Source organism: Cyanistes caeruleus, chromosome 4 (assembly GCF_971803275.1).
Source record: "Cyanistes caeruleus chromosome 4, bCyaCae1.hap1.1, whole genome shotgun sequence".
NCBI lineage: Eukaryota > Metazoa > Chordata > Aves > Passeriformes > Paridae > Cyanistes > Cyanistes caeruleus.
In genome coordinates, this window is record NC_141704.1 from 62356830 (window position 1) to 62374130 (window position 17301).

Below are 17301 nucleotides of genomic sequence, written 5' to 3' on the forward strand. Positions count from 1 at the left end.
ATTTACCTGGAGAAAAGTGAGCAGCCTTCATTCCTTGCACAATGTACTTTTGAGTTTAAATAGGTTATATATGCATTAGTACATATAGAATGACATATAATTATGAATATTCGTAATGTATAAAAGTTGCTAAATATATATATTTATACATACATCTATTACCATAGTCCATAATATATATAGATACATATTCTATAATGTCATGTATCATTTTGCTAATTACATTATTTTGAAAGAAGTTGTGAAATTGTCCTGGGAAGAGTTTGGGATGTGAAGCAGTTCTGGCAAAGGAAAGTGTTGTTGAAATATTTACTGTTATTCCATCTATCTCAATATACTCTATGTGTTTGAAAAAGTACCCTAGAAATATTTATCTTTAAAATATTTTATTAGAAATATTTCTAGAATATTTCTCTGTCATGTCTGTCTCATGTCAGTCATGCATATTGTAGAAGAAGGAATAAATTTAAATATTTTAGTTGGGTTTGTTTTAATCCTATCCTCTCATCGCTTGCCTTATCTTTACACACATGATACTGTAGTGATTTAATTTTTGCCGTTCAAAAACATTCTCATGAAACAGTAATGAAAAGCTATCTTTTCAACTGATTTTTTAAATTTATTTTTGTGAGAAGTGCCTGCTCTCTGAGATTATTTGAAGCCTTTTTTATTGGAAACCAAAAACTTTGCTACATCTTTGTGAGAAGTTTCAGTTGGTAAAGGTGGTGAATATTTGATTAAACACTGAATTTTCTTGTGACTGGGAAGGGGAAAAAGCATTTTCTTGCCATTGTCTGATCTGCTTTACAATTTTCCTGTGTTATAAACAGGTACTAAGAGAGAGACTCTAGAAATGAGTGAGACAAGTTTTCCTAGCTCTAATATGCTAAGAGGCCCAAAGACCTCATATGAATATTTTTTAAAAAATGCTGCAAGTTTCTCATTCTTGTGCCAACTCTGGATTTATTTGTGTTTCCTCAATCCTGCTGTTGTGAGTGTTTGAGATGCCAGAGTGGGCTGTGGGCTGGGTTGTTCCACCACCTCTGCCCAGCTGAAGGTGTTTGAGATCGTGATGATGTTGTCCTTCACTGGCTCAGTTGTATCACCTCAGCTCTGGTAGGATAGCCGAACTATTCAAGGTTTATTTGCTCCCACTAAGGCACCAAGAAATAAGAGAGTGGTGGTGATGACTCAGATGCAGAAAGTGTGTTTCTCTCCTCTGCCTCCTGCATGGCCTTGTCTCCCCTCAGAGTCACCTCCATCTGCCAAAGGACACCGTGTGGCAGCGACTCCCTAGAAACCTCCATTTTCTTTTACTTTGCTTTACTCTTTAAACTGCTATTTAAAGATGAAGCAAAGTTAAAAGGAGGTTGTAGTGCTGACTGTGTTTTGTTTCTCTTTCCTTTCTTGTTCTTACCTTTTTCTTCCCCTATCATTTATTCCCAATATTATTGGGAATAATATTCCCATTTATTCCCTTGCCATTTATTCCTTATTTAACATCAGGTGTCAAGTCTATACTGGCAGAGACTCACAGTTGATTCTGCCAGAGCAGCAGTGGCACACGGTTCTGGGCTATCTTGCAGATTTTTTTCTTTTTTTTGGATAATCCATATCTGTGTGTGAGAAGGTAACAGAGACTATTGGAAAGACTTTCAGTTAGCCTCAGCTTCTCTTGGTAGCTTTGAAATGTGGAAAGCAGATTGAGATTGCAGACCTTCTTTCATATGTTCACCAAAAAGCCATCATACTGTCACAAGTTGGTCACAACCAGCATGGGATGGATTTCAGCCAGTCTTCTTTACTCTCTCCTTGGTCCTATGTGAATTGATGACATTTTCTGGCAATTTTGGTGTTTCCTTCCCCTACTTGCATGGTTTCTCTCTTAAACTTGGTCCATTCATTCTTGTCCTTCTCCTGAAACCACAGCACCTTTGCAGAACTGCAAATCTGTGCTCTTACTGCTGAAAGAATGAAGTTATATTTCTGATACATGCCCATTTCTAAATCTCAAGACAAAATCCCTCTCCATGTGGTTTCCTGGCTGCCACTCAGAGCAGGAACATCTTGTCAGAGAGTGGGCTGCAAGTCTGCCTTCTGAAGATGCTGGCCCTAAGCATCTGATTAAGCATTCAGATCCAAACTGAAAAGACATGTAATTGCTAAACAAACTTGAATTTGTTTATTTTTTAATATACCAGCAGCTGTTTTCTTGTACTATGTCCAAGATTTCTCCAGACAACCTACTTAATAGTGCAGAATTCTGTTTCCTTGGGTCAGTTTGCCGGCATTATTTTTTTTCTTTCCAGCCTCTGTCAGGGTGTAGTGACTGAAACAACTATTTTTCCTAAAACTTTAGGCAGAACCAAGTGACTTATTTCAGGAACGAGGATGGGAAGAAAATGCTGTGTTCATTCAGTTAACAGTATGAAAAGCATTAGATGTTTATATAGATGATTTCATTTCCGGTATGCCCAATGTAGGGTTTCTCACTTAGCTCCAAAAGTCTGTTCCTAGATGTATGCTTTGTACCTGTGATCAGCTGAGGAAGGTTGCTTGCCTCAGTCAATTAGTTTCACCCTCCATTTTCTTGCTGAAGAGAGCAAATCTTGGTGGGGGTTTTGATCCTCAAGAAAGGACATCCTGCTTTGAGATGAAAACATTTTACTTCTCTCACTGGGGAGCAGAGCTCACCCAGACATTCCTCACGTCCCATAATCAGGGAGCTCAAAGTGTCCAGAAGATCTGATGCAACTAAGCAGCATAAAGGTCAGATCCAATCTGTTAGAAAACAGTCCTTTGGCTTCAATAGCCCTAAGATCTGACCATATGTATTTGTTGACTCTAACTGGGTTGTTTAGCCAAATGCTGATTTTCATCACCCTTGAGATGCACACGAGATCCTGGAGTTAGAAGGCAAAGGCAGGGATCCCAGGTGCAGATGGGGAATTACTTTCCACAAGCCAGACAAAAAGTTAACAGTCTGCTTCTATATAACAAAAACATACATGCATAATGTATAATTTGGCTTAGAACAGCCATCTCACATTTTCACTAACATCATGTTCCTGTCTCCACCAGAAACTTGGTGTCTTTTGGTTGGCTTCCATTCCGCACAGAATAAGAACTCTGTGACAGGAGTTGTCTTTGTCAGTTTTCTAAACTGCCTGATCATTGAGCAGTATGTTTTATTGTAGTACTGTACTTTCTTACACAATTTTTAAAAAGAGAATAAATGCCTACAATGTTAATAGTAGGAATCTGTTTACTTGTTTACAAAACAAGTGAAATGAGAATACTTGTTTCCTCTTGTATTCTTTCCTCTCACTGCTGCTGAAAATATATCATGTATCTTATATATGGTGTGTCTTAATAAGAGATCTCACTGTGTACCTTGTGTTAAAATTAGCTCATCAACAGAAAAGGATAATGTGATTAAGTAGTTTTCAAGATTGAGTGTAAATGATGCAGATGCTACCGGGCATGTCAGTGTGTATGTATGGGTTAAGTTCAATATTTCCTGTATATTCTTAGCACATTCAAGCACATGTAGTCTGACAATATTCTGAAAGTTACTCATGCAATTTAAAGTAGTCTTTTTCAGAACATGTTTGGAATCAGAATGTTTATTTGAAAATTATAAAAACAACAGCAATATAAATTGAAGAGTAAATGAAATCATGGCAACACAGAAAATAATCTAAGCATATATGATGAGCCACACAGTAAAATAAATGCTAAAATCTTAATCATGAGAACAGACAGTGTTAATGAGAAATAAAGGCTGATCTGTCACAGTCAGCCTGATTCAAGGACTTTCAGGGCCATTGAGCTGAAAACATTTTTAGAGCATAATACAATGGAGAGGCCATTATATCAGACTGAACATTTTGCAGAACAGCACTGTTAAGAGATTTGTGATAACTAGATGGCAGACTGGATTAATGTAGTAGACTTACATCCAAATCTCTCCTAGGCCAAGAACAAAAATGAGTATGGATTGCTGGTATACATAACAGTGGCTGCCACTCTCCCATGAACAATCTTTTGTAACTTAAGACTTAGAAAAAAATCCAGGAAGGCAATAGAAGAGTTTCTCAAGTCATATCTAAAATGCTGAGAGAGTATTTAGTTTAATTAGATCAGTGTTTTCCCTTCTTAAGTAACATTTCCCTTCCCATTTATATTTTCCATTGGATTTTGTCTGTCTGTAAGGTGAATTTGCTGGGAATGTGTGTAAGTTTCAGAAGTTTATTTGTCTGCCAGCACTGCTGAAGAGACATGTACCCATTCTTGTGCTGACTTTAGAGATTACCTTGACTAGCAGCATTTGGGATTGAGACACTGCTTTTATTAATAGTTAATATGTAAAACCTAGAACATTTCAAAACTGGACTTCAAAAATTTTAGTGTATGCTGATAAAGTAAGGAATTTTTTTATATTTTTTTGTGTACAGACTTCTCTCTTAACAACACTTAGTCTTTCCCTTCATTTGGGAACCATGGTTTTTCACTTGACCCATAGTCCCAACAGTTCTAGAAGCTGGGACACACCGAGGTCTGCAAAAATCAAGATAAGCTGGGAACAGCTCCTTGTGTTCCAAACCAGAGTGAGGCAGATGTGCACACAATGGAAGAGAGAGAGGGGGGATCACAAGTTCTGTAAATAGTTCTGTAAATACCTTCTGGTTAGGGCTTGGATAGAAGATCCATTGTCTGATACTTTACCCAGGCTGTGCAACACACTGAGGTAAAACTTCTGTGGGCATAATTCTGTACTGACTTGGGAGAGGCCTCAAATAGTTCTGTGGGTGTTTTACCTCTCTGTCCTCTTTCTGTACTACATTAGTCAGCTCAAGGAAGGGGCACCATGAGAAGCACCGGGCACCTCTTGGTGCCAGGACCTGTCTGCTAATGGGGCTGATGGTTATAAAAAGAAAAACTTCAAACACATAAATGAGCAGCAGAATCCCACACATTTTTTCCATGATGTTTGGGGTTTTTTTTTATTTGAATGAGTTGTTTTCCACCCCTTCCTGCAAACAAAGTTGGTTTGGCCTTGATTGTGGCAGTGGGAAAGTAATATTAGCGAGTTTTCCTATTCTATTATTCACTCTGTGCCCCTTATAGGAAAAGCATGTGCACATTAGGTGGCAGCTAAACATTAAGTGAAATATTGCAAAGCTTTCTTTCTCAGGGGGCATGAGTGAGGAGAGATGTAAACTTAAACATCTCTCTGTTCCCGTGGCAGCAGTGTGAACTCATCTTCACTACCAGCAGCACACCTTCTTCCAGTATGGGAAGATACTGGAGGTGGTTTATGCATTTCTAGTTGATTTTAAAGTTTGGATTACATCCAAACTTTATGTTTTTAGTGTTACTTTGTGCTGTATCATTAAAGATTCAGTATTGCCTGAAGAGTCAACTTGCAAAAAAGTAAACTTTATCAACGGTGATTTATAAATTATTTGTGTATGTAGATTGATACAGAAGACATCTGGACAAATACTGTATTTGCTGAAAAATTAGAATTTTGAATGATTAAAATTATTTTCAAATTAACACAGTTTTAGGTTAGATTGTATTTTAAGCAAGGCAAAATATTGATTTGCTGCATTCTTCTTTCACTAATATTTTCAGACTAAAAAACTTTTGTTTAGGAAGCTTTTTGTAATTTAATTTTTAGGGATTTTGAAAAATACTGAAATAAAAATGAGAATTTTTGTTGTGCATGAGCTTCTGCTTTCAACTGAAAAATAATGGTCTTTCATTTCACCAGAAAAAAACCCCTTATATTTTCTAAAATAATTATTTTCAGTTTCAGGAGATTTCTGTGGTGTTCTCTAGCTAAATATGGAACTGAAATATTTTTAGACAACTCTGATTAATACAATAGCTGGACTAATTAATACAGTAACTAAAATACTGTGGTCTTACACACAAATACCAGGATCACTTTTGTTTCTAAATGTAATGATTTTGATCTTCAGTTTCTCCCAATATTTTCAGAAGTGCACAGTTTCTGTCTTCCCATAAAGGCAGATATTCAGCATCTGCAAGTAAACACTGAAAAATCACTTGCTTGATTACACTTGTGGGCCATTAGATATCTGCTTTCATCTCTATAATTCCTCTCTGCTCAAAGCCTAGGCAGTGGGACTCAATCAGCCATGTGTTATCTTTCCCAGATCCCTTTCGGGGCATAGCACAGTGCACAGGAATGCAGTTTGTCAAACGCATTGTGTCTGAAATCCTTTGTTGGGAGAAGTGGAGAGAAAGAGATTATAAAATGCCTCAAACCCTTCAATAAGGCCATTCCCAGGTTTCTTGTATCTGTTCAGCCTGACAAAGCCTTCATACCTCACTTTGATGTGTAGGATGGTATATTATATAGCATATAGAGTGTATTGTATCTCAGAGCAGCATCTGTTGTCCAGGCTGCAGTTTACAAAGAATAACTTACTTGATTATAGTAACTTCTTATGTTTTGGCAAGTTTTTAGGCTCAAGGACAACCCAGAGTGGAATTTAGAAGAAATAAATACATCTGTTGTCTATAATATTGGTTTTCATAGGTGGTGAGATTTAGGACCCTAGTGTATTTTGTAGGAGAGGTGAACAAAAATACCCAATCAGTCTGGTGATGTGTGTTTTTCATTACTCTGCTAATACAAACGTCTCAGAGGTAAAGCTGAGCAGTGTGAATAACTTCTTCAAGCTGTTAACTTCTGTCACCCTGAGGCAATCTCTGACTGACTTTCTGTAGCGTTTCCTTCTCAAAATTCTAGACACAAAAAAAATTTACTTGCAACACAATCGCACTGTAGGTTTAAGTTGAACATTATGCACTGGAGTAATTTTGAGAAATTAGCCTGGAATAGGTAGGAGCAGACACATTGCAAAGTGCTACATGAGTTGCAGAGTCCTCCCTGATGTCCCTTACAGGAGTATTTTGAGCAACACACAAGGTTTTCAGCTTAGCTAGCTGAGTTACAATGTGAATTCTCTGCCAGTGTATTCTGAGAGAATTTGTCTCTCCTTTACAGGTCAGATATCCAAGGGGAAGTCTGGGAAGGCTTTGTAATGCAAATCTAGCTAGCCTTCGTTCACACAAGGAATGTTAGATGCTGACCCATAAGAACTGAGTTCAAGATTTCTGTGAATATGTGGGATTTGAATGAACCCAATAATGAAAGGCTCAAAGAGTATAAGATGCATTCAGTATCCAAATCACTGACATGGTTTAGAAAGCTAAATTTGTCTCTGTGATAATTAAAAGAAAGCTGGTTGATACTTTTCCTTTGCATAAGCATTAGCAGGAATCCACCCGTGGCACTTGGATGTTTGTTGAACAGCTGGTGTGTTTTCCTTAATAGAGTCAAAGAGAAAAGTGGTAGTAGGTTTTCTGGAGATGTGCTGTGTTTATGGTTTATGTGTTTATGGTGGATGACAGAGAATTGAGTTGTAAAACAAATATCAAAGAAACAGATCCAAGCAAAAATGCTTGGTTATAATATTTGGCAGATTTTGTATATTAGAAAATATTAAGCACATTAACAGGCAGATAAAAATGCACCAGACAGTAACACCCATTGAATTTATACAAGAAAAAAATATCAGTGAGCTCTGAGGGACACAAAACTTCCTGTACTATCCTTTAAATCCCTGATATTTGAATGAAAGATTAGAATATAGATACAGAATAGAGAAATCCCAAATTTCTACATGAAACAGAGACAGACAGTAGTCCTCACATTTGCCCCAGAGCATGTTTGTCTTTTATTATGCTGTTTTGTTGACTATATATCTCTTTTCAGCTCGGTTCTTTTGTCTTGTGAAACGTGGTCCAGATGAAAAGTAAAAGTAATGGATAAAATTACTGGGGGACTGGATATGCATAATTATTTTGTAATTTTATTTTAATACTAATATTTTCAATTTTTCTTTCCTTTTCCACAGAGGGTATGAACTGTATGAACAAAGATCATGGGTGTGCACACATCTGCCGGGAGACACCCAAAGGTGGGGTTGCCTGTGAATGTAGACCTGGCTTTGAACTTGCCAAAAACCAGAAGGACTGCAAATGTAGGTAGATGAAGATTAAATTTCAGATGCCCCAAAATGTTTTGTTTTCTTCATTGTTATGTTCCAGAAGAAGTTAACCTTGTTTTGGCCAAAAGTGATTTGCAATTTTAGTAATGAGGGGGTTTTTGCTCTATAAGATGCATTTGGGGATGGATAAGAGGGATTGAATAATAAAATGTTGGCAGTGGTTCAGTTATAAAAAGGATAACTATTCTACTATCCTGTGATTGGAGAAAATTGAAGGATCAGTTTAATTCAGACTTTCCTTTTAAAGCAGTACAAATAAAATATAGTGGATTCTGGCTTGCAATATTTTGAAGGTCCACAAAGGTGGATGTATCAATGAATTTAATTATAAACCCCACTAGAGCTATCAAATTAAGAGTGTCAGTTGCAGGTTTTTTTAAAAGACGGAAATGATTGCCCTTGATTCCACTGCTCACAGTCTAGAATTATTACTTGGAAAGCATGCAGCTGCATCATATATACTGTTATTTAGAGAACAGCCCAGAGTGGTATATTCTTGAAGCTGGGATGCTAAAGATGCTCATTAGCCCACAAAATTAGAAATTGTTCTGTACAGGTTCAAATAATTGTCCTCAGCATCGTCATCTGAAAGCTTCAGAACTGACTCTTCTGATGGCCTCAGTGAGTCTTAGATCTGAGTTCAATAGCTTGTATTCCTACTTGGTAGCTTTGAGAGAGACAAAAAAAGTGCAGTGAAACAACATAAAATGTTTGCTGCTTTGCACAGGGAGATGGTCTTTCTTACACTTCATTTTTTTCTTCCTGAGATCTCTACTATGTAAACACACGTAGATGATATTAGTTCCCAAGTACAAAGTGAAAAGAATCACTTTTGAATGTCATAAAGAAATGCCATAGAGAATTGTAGAGCCTGATTTGTGCTCAATATTAAAAGGCTACATAGGGACAAAAGCAAAAGCACAGAGAAAAATGCCTTTATGGTAATTTTCATCCTCAGTGTTTATTAGAAGTGAATATTGTGTGCTGTTAATTGGAGTGCAATATCAGCTACATTGGTGAAGTGTGGGAGGATGTTTACTTATGTTGTTATTATTTGTTTCCTCAAATTCTCATATTCTTTGGGAGTTTCAGTAATAGATGATGGTAGAAGGATTAGAGCCTTTTCTGAAACATTATTTCTAAATGTGTTAGGGTTTAATAGAGTAAAAACTTTGATTTATTCTTTGCCCTCTGGTGTTCAAATTGTAGTTGGAAGTATAATGAACTTTTGGTGACAGATTTCTAAATAGGGACACTGAGTTTTCCAAGGCTGCAGAGTTTACTTTGAAGCATACCAACCTCTAAAACTACAGCACATTCTGCAAGTAGGATCCAGAGTCTTGTTTAAAATAATTACTTCTTGTCCTTCAAAATGCACAGAAGTATAGAGGTGTAGCCAGATAGCCTGGGACAATAATTGAGAGATTACAGCAGGCTATTTATAGAAGCCTAATTCTGAAACCAAATCTCAACTTTTAAAAAAAAATTTTTTGCAGCTGACCATTTCAGTGGAATTGCCATAAATCCTGACCTGCAGTTTTGCAACTACTCAGTGCAGCTATGTTGAAGAGCTAGACACTTCCCACTTGCCAGCCTGGACTGGGTCTGTAGCCCTGTTTAACAGGGATTGGAAAAGTCTGATACAACCTTGTAAAACCCTGTATCCCTCTCAGTTATTCTGGTTTATCATGGTCCTCCAGGAGTCCATGCCTTTCATGGGTTTGTCAGAGCTTGCTGCTTTGTTTTTTTTATATGAGCAAGTGACAGAGAACATCTTAGTACACCTGGTACCTGTCTGGGTGAACTTCTATCAGCCAGTTTACAATTCAGTCAGACCACTAGGAGACGTTTTCAAATTTATTGGCCCAAGGCCTTTAGTAATGATTCAAGTCTTCCTCAAAGGAAGATGTTAAAATAAGTTAGAAAGCAGAAACAGTTGGAGGGCGGCTCCATGCTTTTTATGCAGGCATCCAATAATTGTCATTTCATGCTAGTTACATAGTTACATCCCATCTTATCATTTACCTACACATACTGATAAGGCAGTCACTCTTGCTTTATTCAGTGTCCATGATGGTCAGTGCTCATTAAACATGCTTGTGTTCAGTAGCTTCCTCTCCCTAATTTAGAGGATTATTTTTTTAAAATACTGTGCATCATCCTTTCCTGCTCCACAGTATTTAAACCTTATTGTGAACATAAAATTTTTCATTTTCTTGAGGATTTTCCCATGATAGTCATTACTGTAATACCAAAGTGCTTTGTAGACATTTGTAATGTATTTTCAAAATACTCTTCTCAAGTTAAGAAGTACTGCTTTTCCCATCTTACAAAGATAAATGAATTTAAAGGTATGAAGTCATTGAGTAGTGATAGGTGATTAACAAGAGCCACACAGAACCCAGCTAAGCATTTACAGGATGTTATTATGATCCAAGTCAAACACCTGATGGCTCCAGCTGTAGTTGCAAATGCCATAGAAAAGGGACTATAATATCAGTAACCTGTAATAGAAGAGATTCAAGTGACCTGCCAAGCTCTAAGCAGGAATTCCACAGTGAAGGCAGAAATAGGTTAGAGTTTTTAGGTTTCTTTTCACTGTCTGAACAAGACCATTCTTTCTTGACAGTTCATTTCTGGTTTGCTACTCACTCTGCAGCAGATGAGAAAATATTCCCAGCTGTTTCCACATCCCTGACTTTCCCCAGCTTCACTAGGCAGTAAATGAGAGAGGAGAGTTTTCTTCACTTCTCATTAAGGAGAGTTATCATGACACAATAGGTCTATGCATGAAATTGCAGCCTTAATGGTTTCTTAGTGTAAATTTTAAGTGTGCAATTTCTAGCTGCCCAACATGTTGAGAAAACACTGAAGTGTTGAGGCTGAACAAGAGGCCATCTAAAACTACAACAAGCAGAATCACACAGATCCATACGTGATCCCTCAGATGAGCTGCATCCTTTAGATTCAAAACATCAGTAAACTTCAGCTTCTGGAAGTTTACTGCTATTCCCGTAAACTACTTTAATGGCCTCTGGTGTATACAAACCCAGAGGATGATTATGCTTTTTCAGTAATTTTTATAGATACATGCTGGCAGCAGAAAGAAGATACTTCAGAGCACTCAATTTGGCTGCAGATTATGTTGAAAAAAACATGGGAATTTACCTCTTCTTTCTACATCTGTATCCATGATAAATACTAAGATCCTGCTCCTCAGCATGATCGCATTAAAAGTTTTTGATAAACTGAAGATTTTTTCCCCCAAATATGAACAAACGGGGACATTTTGTGTTCCTCTCTTTATTAGCTGGAAGCTTAAAAATAAGAGGAAATCTAAAGCAGATTCACATACCTGAAAGTTGCAACCTGAAAGAGTTATAAACAAGTAAAAGCTGAATCTTTTAATGAAAAATGCTGTGTAACCCTATCTACAGATGTTTCTGTCTGCCACCTTGTAAAATAATGATTTAAGTGAGCAGGAAGGCTAGTACAAAGTAATTCTAAAAATCTTGTCTAGTACTTTACAATAAAATTCCAGCCTCCCTATGCTAAGTGGCATCTTTTCGGCTCATCATGACCATGTCCTCATGCAACAGTTTGCTTTCAGTACAATGATCCCCTGAATGTTAAAAATGTAAAGCCATACTAGAAAAAAATCATGCAAGCAATATTCTATGCACAGCTTTATCACATAGAGGTGCCCGCACATATATATTTATGTAAATTATGTATTTAATGGGCAATTTAGTTAAGAAACAGTGCCTGGAATGACAATATGCCCATTTGAGAAGCCCATTCTACAAAACACGAAATACCTGTGTCTTGTGACAAGTTCTGTGGCATCTGAGCCATGGTATGTATTTTAGTCCACATGTGGACAGGATCAGGACACCATTGTCTTGGGCAATTTTTTATGTTACTGAGTAATAAATGCTGGATTAAATGATTGGCCATAGGTTTTCAAGTACTTCTTGTCATGGCCATATAAGATGTAAGAAACCAGAAAGGTTCTATGAAACTTCAGAGAAGCACTGAAAATAGGATTTAGGCTGTAGAGTTAGAATTCTTGTATTTTCTGTCTTACAGAGTGTTTAGCATGGAATATCAATACCTACACTTAGTGGAATATGTACATTAAAATCCTTGTTGTTCTTAAAGATGTTATTTCACTTTCAGACAGTTGTTTCTCATTTTTTCATGATCAAAATGTCATTTCTAGACTAGTCCATTCATGTCTCTGGGTGTAAGCACTGGCCCACATGCCAAGCTGTGTCTCAGGACTGTTGGGCTGAGCCTAATCAAACTGAATAGTTGCTGCTGGTTCCAGTGTGGACAGGTGGACAGGTAGGGCCATTATGCCACCTGCCAGGACCTGAAAGGTGTCTGGCCAGCCCAAGACCCTAAGCATTGTAGTCAGTGAAAAGAATTAATCTGGTTTGAAGGCACTTTGAAACCCCAGTGTCAGCCCTAAAGCTCTTTATCCACGTGGAAGAGTGTTGGGAAAACCGACTGGTGATTCGGTTGCCAGCACTGGACGTGTCCCACAGAGGGTGTGTGTCACTTTAGGGCTTCTCTGCTTCTCTGTTGCACAGGGCATTTCTCCCACTAAGGGAAAGAGCCCAGCATTTTGACTGCACTTAAGACACATGCAAATGCTGAAGCACTGTCAAAAGATGGTATTACTCTGGTTTTAAATCTGCCATGTAGGGATAAGTATATCTGAGTTCTAACAAATATGTGAATATTCTCCTTTGGTTAAAATAAACCAAAACCAAGTCATTATTTTCCATGCCTCACATTTTAACATGATTTATGATATTTTAAGGTGATCCATGCCTTTACCATGAATTTACCACTTTGCCTCTGTTTGCCTCTTTAATGTCACAGATTCTGAATGAGCACACAGTTGTTTGCATAGCTGCAGAGTCCAAATTTATCAGAAATACTTCTTAAAATAACACTTCATGAATTCTCATTAATATTGCTTTAATTCTTTCTGACAAAAATGGAGTAGATCTGGATGTCCATTTGCTTTTAAATAATTATGATTTTCTTCCTTTAAGCAAGAGAAACTTCCTACTGTGTCACTGCCACAGAATGAGGGCTGGAAGAAAATTGAAGTGACATATTTTACAACTTGATTTTGTACCAATTTCACCTGTAGAGCTGTCAAATTTCAAAATGTTGACTCAAGTTACTCTAAGTTAATACATAAATAAATTGTAGTCTAGACAGAAATTCAAAGCCTTTAAAAACATGGTTTACTAATGTTTCTAGGAGACAGGAAAAGGAGCTGACCTACATGTGTATTCATGGGCTGGGTAGAACGGGAACCAGTAACTTTAATATGCAGGGAAGCTGTAAAAGTGTGTGATTCTGGATGATTTGCTATAAATGCCATCAGTCTAGTGCAATTTTTTTTCATAGACAAATGTAGTAAGGAAAGTTCCTTGTATTACATGGGTCAGAGCAAGAGTGATAAGATATTTTCATCTCTGCTAGCAGAGGTTTTCAGCAAGGAATGCCAAAAATAACCGCTGCAGTCACATTTTTTAAATACATACTTTGTTGCTGATTGCACTTTAAAATCCTCAACAAAAATACTGTTGGCTAGAAATGTATTTAAACATCTGTCATAAACAACACCCTTAAGTTAATTTGTGATTGCACTGCAGTCCAACAAGGATAGAAACTCCAGATAGTCCTAGAGGCATATGGGGTCAAGTAATAAGCATGTCTTAATTGGAAAGGTTTAAGAATAGAGGATTGACATAGAATTTTGTCCGTTTTGCATCAAAAATAAACCCCAAAATGTTACTGTGTATTGAAGAGAAAAAAATGTTACTTCCTTTGGATGCAAAACAGACTAATTTGCTTCAGCTATTTTTTCATTAAAATAAATTATTTAATAAGCTATAAAAGTGGAGAAGGAGAAATAATTCCTGAGGGTTGCTTAGAAGGTTTTGTAATGTAATTCCTTGCAACTTTAGGATTCTTATGATTTGGTGTATATTCCCTCCTCTGTCTGTTTGGACTGAGTTCAGAATTTCCATTTTCTAGCCTAGTGCACAAACAGGCTCCAAAAAGCGAACATGGATCAGGCAGGTTCTCCCCATATTTCTTACTGCCATTCTTTCCAGTTGGATAGAACAGTGATATTCCTGGAAACTGAGGTGGGAATCCAGGCAGTCTCTCTTCTCAGAGATTATTCTTGCCACCAGGCCCTGAGGCTATTCCCTATCTGTGAACAGCACAAGGGGTTTTATTCCAAGTGTACAGTGGGAAGACCAAGGATGCTCACACCTGTAGTGGCTTCAGGTGTGCAGTCACTTGAGAGGCGGACAATTCCTGTTGTGGTCTTTGCCAGAATTCAGGAACTGAAATTGTAAACTTGTGGTCCCCATACTGGCAGGAGGTTTTAATGGGAATTCTGTTGGGTATGCTGTGGTGGGTCTCTCTCAGTTGCTTTTTTTAGAACTGTTCCATCTTAGGCTAAATATTTCAGTGATTACTGGGAGTGGCATGGCTGCTCAGCACTAAGACACTCACACCAGAGGTGGGATATTTCATTCCTAGTTACTGTGATGGAAAATTCTGGTATACTCCATTTTCAGGAGCTAGAATTAAAACGGTCTCTGAGTTCAGTGGGAAAATATATGAACTTAACCCTCTTGCATTAGATAAAACCTCAGATTTTAGTTAGACACATTACTTTCAAATTCTGAATTAGAATTCAATTCTAATCATTATCTTGTTTTTACTGTATATTGCATCTTGCTACCCTGCCTCTTTTGTAAATTCTTATCTAGAAGGAAAGTTTTGCTAAGATCAATTTGAGGAAGTTCCTTCTGATTACAGGGAGTCAGTGTTTAAATAAATGCAGTCTGCATTTAAATTACCATAACATTTCAAAACATTTAAGTCCTCTGAAACTAAAAGTATATAACTAAATAATGGCATATTGGATTTCCCCCATATTTGCCAGTATATGTTTACCAATAAAGAACCTAGTTGAAATGAAGACAGTGAATTGAATTCAGAAATCACTCAGATCAGAACTGTTATTCAGCATCAAGGTGTGCAAAGGATGAAAAGACACAGGGGAAAGTGAGAGGCTTTATTATATGGTGCTAGCCAACTTAATATTTTAAATCTGGTTTGTTTTACCTGGCAGAAATTAAATCCATCATGTAACAAAGAAATTAATTTTATCTGATCTATTAATACATGTAACCTTCAAAACTCTACCTATTCTCACAAAAAATGCTTGCTTTAATGTACGTTTACTACTTTTGCACCAGAGTTCATTTGAATTGCTAAAAACTGTTCTTCACTATATTCCTGGAATTGAAAATGGCATCTCCAGTGCTTCCTTCCTGGCTGAGGCCAGCACATGGCAGAGCCATAACGACTGTGTATTTGTTGTTGCAGAGAAGAAAAAAGAAACCCAAACATTTCCTGTTTTATTTTTAAACTCATTGCTTTAGTGGAGGCAGCACTTGATATAGTAGATTTCAATACTTCTGTGATTTTGTTCTTGCTGCTTGGTCTCTGCTCTGTCTCCTGAGAGAATGAAGGGGCAACAAAAGGGAGATGCCACCTATAGACCTGAAACTATATATTCGTATTGGTAGACTGTTAATTTCATCATGGATATGAAGCATGTAGTTTTAGGAAGACATGGAATTGGCTAAGAGTTGCACTAAAGTTATTAACACAGATAGAGTGGGGAAAATGCTTTTATTTTTCTTTCTCCTTTTTCCTTCAGTATGGATTGAGGCTAGGGCATGAGACAGGCAGAAGGGAGGGGGCAGAAGGAAGAAATAGAAATAATTGCAAACACAAATGTTATGTTGCCTTATATATTGGTATGTTACTGCTCTTCTATGTTCTGAAAGGCTCTCAAGACTAATCGGTTTCATTGTCATTTTATTTATATATACATATATACACATTCATATGGGGCTTAACTAGTAACCTGTAACTATGGGAATGGAGGCTGCCAACACACCTGTGATGACACAGATACTGGTCCTGTGTGTGGTTGTCATCAGAAGTATGCCCTGCACTCAGATGGCCGAACCTGCATTGGTGAGTACTTATCTGCAGCACGTTTGATTTTGGGTTGCTTAGAAATTCTGTGCCGCGTGCGTGCGTGTGTGTCCGTGGGCGCGTGTGTGTGTCCCACAGGGGTTCCATGCTGCCAGCACTGCCTGAAGGGTGTTCCAGCAGCTCCTGGCTCAGCCAGGCACACAGAGAAGTGTTTCTGCGTGTTCTGTCAAAATGTTTGTTAATGAAGTATCCCTTTGTTACCCGCTTGTAACTTTCATTTCTGTCTGTAATTATTTTTGAAGTAAAAAGGTGTAGAACATTCATCATTTTGAATGGAATTCAGCTCTTCAGTTCACTTTTGTTAGTCAAGACTTCCTTGATTGAGCAAGGTTAGAAAAATTACCTCCATTTCTGAGCTGTTACCAGGAAAAGGGAGTCATCCTTTATGTGCTTTCTTCCCTGGTTCTAAAAACTACAACACTTGGAGTGACTAAGCTTTCATTCAGAATATCAGTAGGAAAAAGCCAGTCAAGACATGTAGTATCTTGGCAGATGCTTTGCAAATATTTGTGATTATAAAATGTATAACTTTTTTAACACCACTTCTTTTCACTAAACGTAAAAAAAAATAAATTAAAAAGTGCATTTTTGCATAGTGCAAGCTAACATTTGAAAATTCTTACTCACTCACAGATCAGAATCTGAAATCCATAATGGTTTTCATTGGCATTGCAGACATGTTGACTTTTTTTGGTTTGTATAATTTCAAGTTCTTACAAATTTGTAGTCATTTCCTGAGGTTAAAAAAACACAGACACGTATTTATCATATTTTCTCTCCTATACTTCAAGACAGAGCATTTGAAACCCATGGAAATCTGTCAGTTACCTTTAGCCAGTCTGTCTTGGTCAGATCCATGGCATAAAGTTCCATGGCTGCCCAGAGCTTTGCTCACTCCTGAGGGGTTTAATTGCACAAGTTGTGGGGTAGAGTGAGGTTTATGCTGGCATAGGTAAAGCTGAATGGGACTCAGGGCTGGGCTCTGCCTTTTTTGTCTGCACAAGGTGTGTCTGAGTGCAGGGGATCACTCAGCCAGTGCCTCTGATAACAGAGAGGGGTCCATCGTACAATCCCT

At 37.5% G+C, this 17301-nt stretch overlaps 1 protein-coding gene across 8 annotated transcripts in view; it reads left to right on the top strand.

Annotated features, from left to right (window-relative positions):
- The window catches only part of SCUBE1 (signal peptide, CUB domain and EGF like domain containing 1), a 205507-nt gene that overhangs the window by 102664 nt on the left and 85542 nt on the right, over positions 1-17301 (top strand). For 6 of the 8 annotated variants that reach the window (XM_086885181.1, XM_086885182.1, XM_086885183.1 and 3 more), the window contains 2 exons: positions 7959-8084; positions 16089-16205. In XM_086885181.1, the coding sequence (XP_086741307.1) occupies positions 7959-8084; positions 16089-16205 (243 nt within the window). The remainder of the gene's footprint in view (positions 1-7958; positions 8085-16088; positions 16206-17301) is intronic. The other 2 variants (XM_086885184.1, XM_086885188.1) reach the window with 1 other exon arrangement.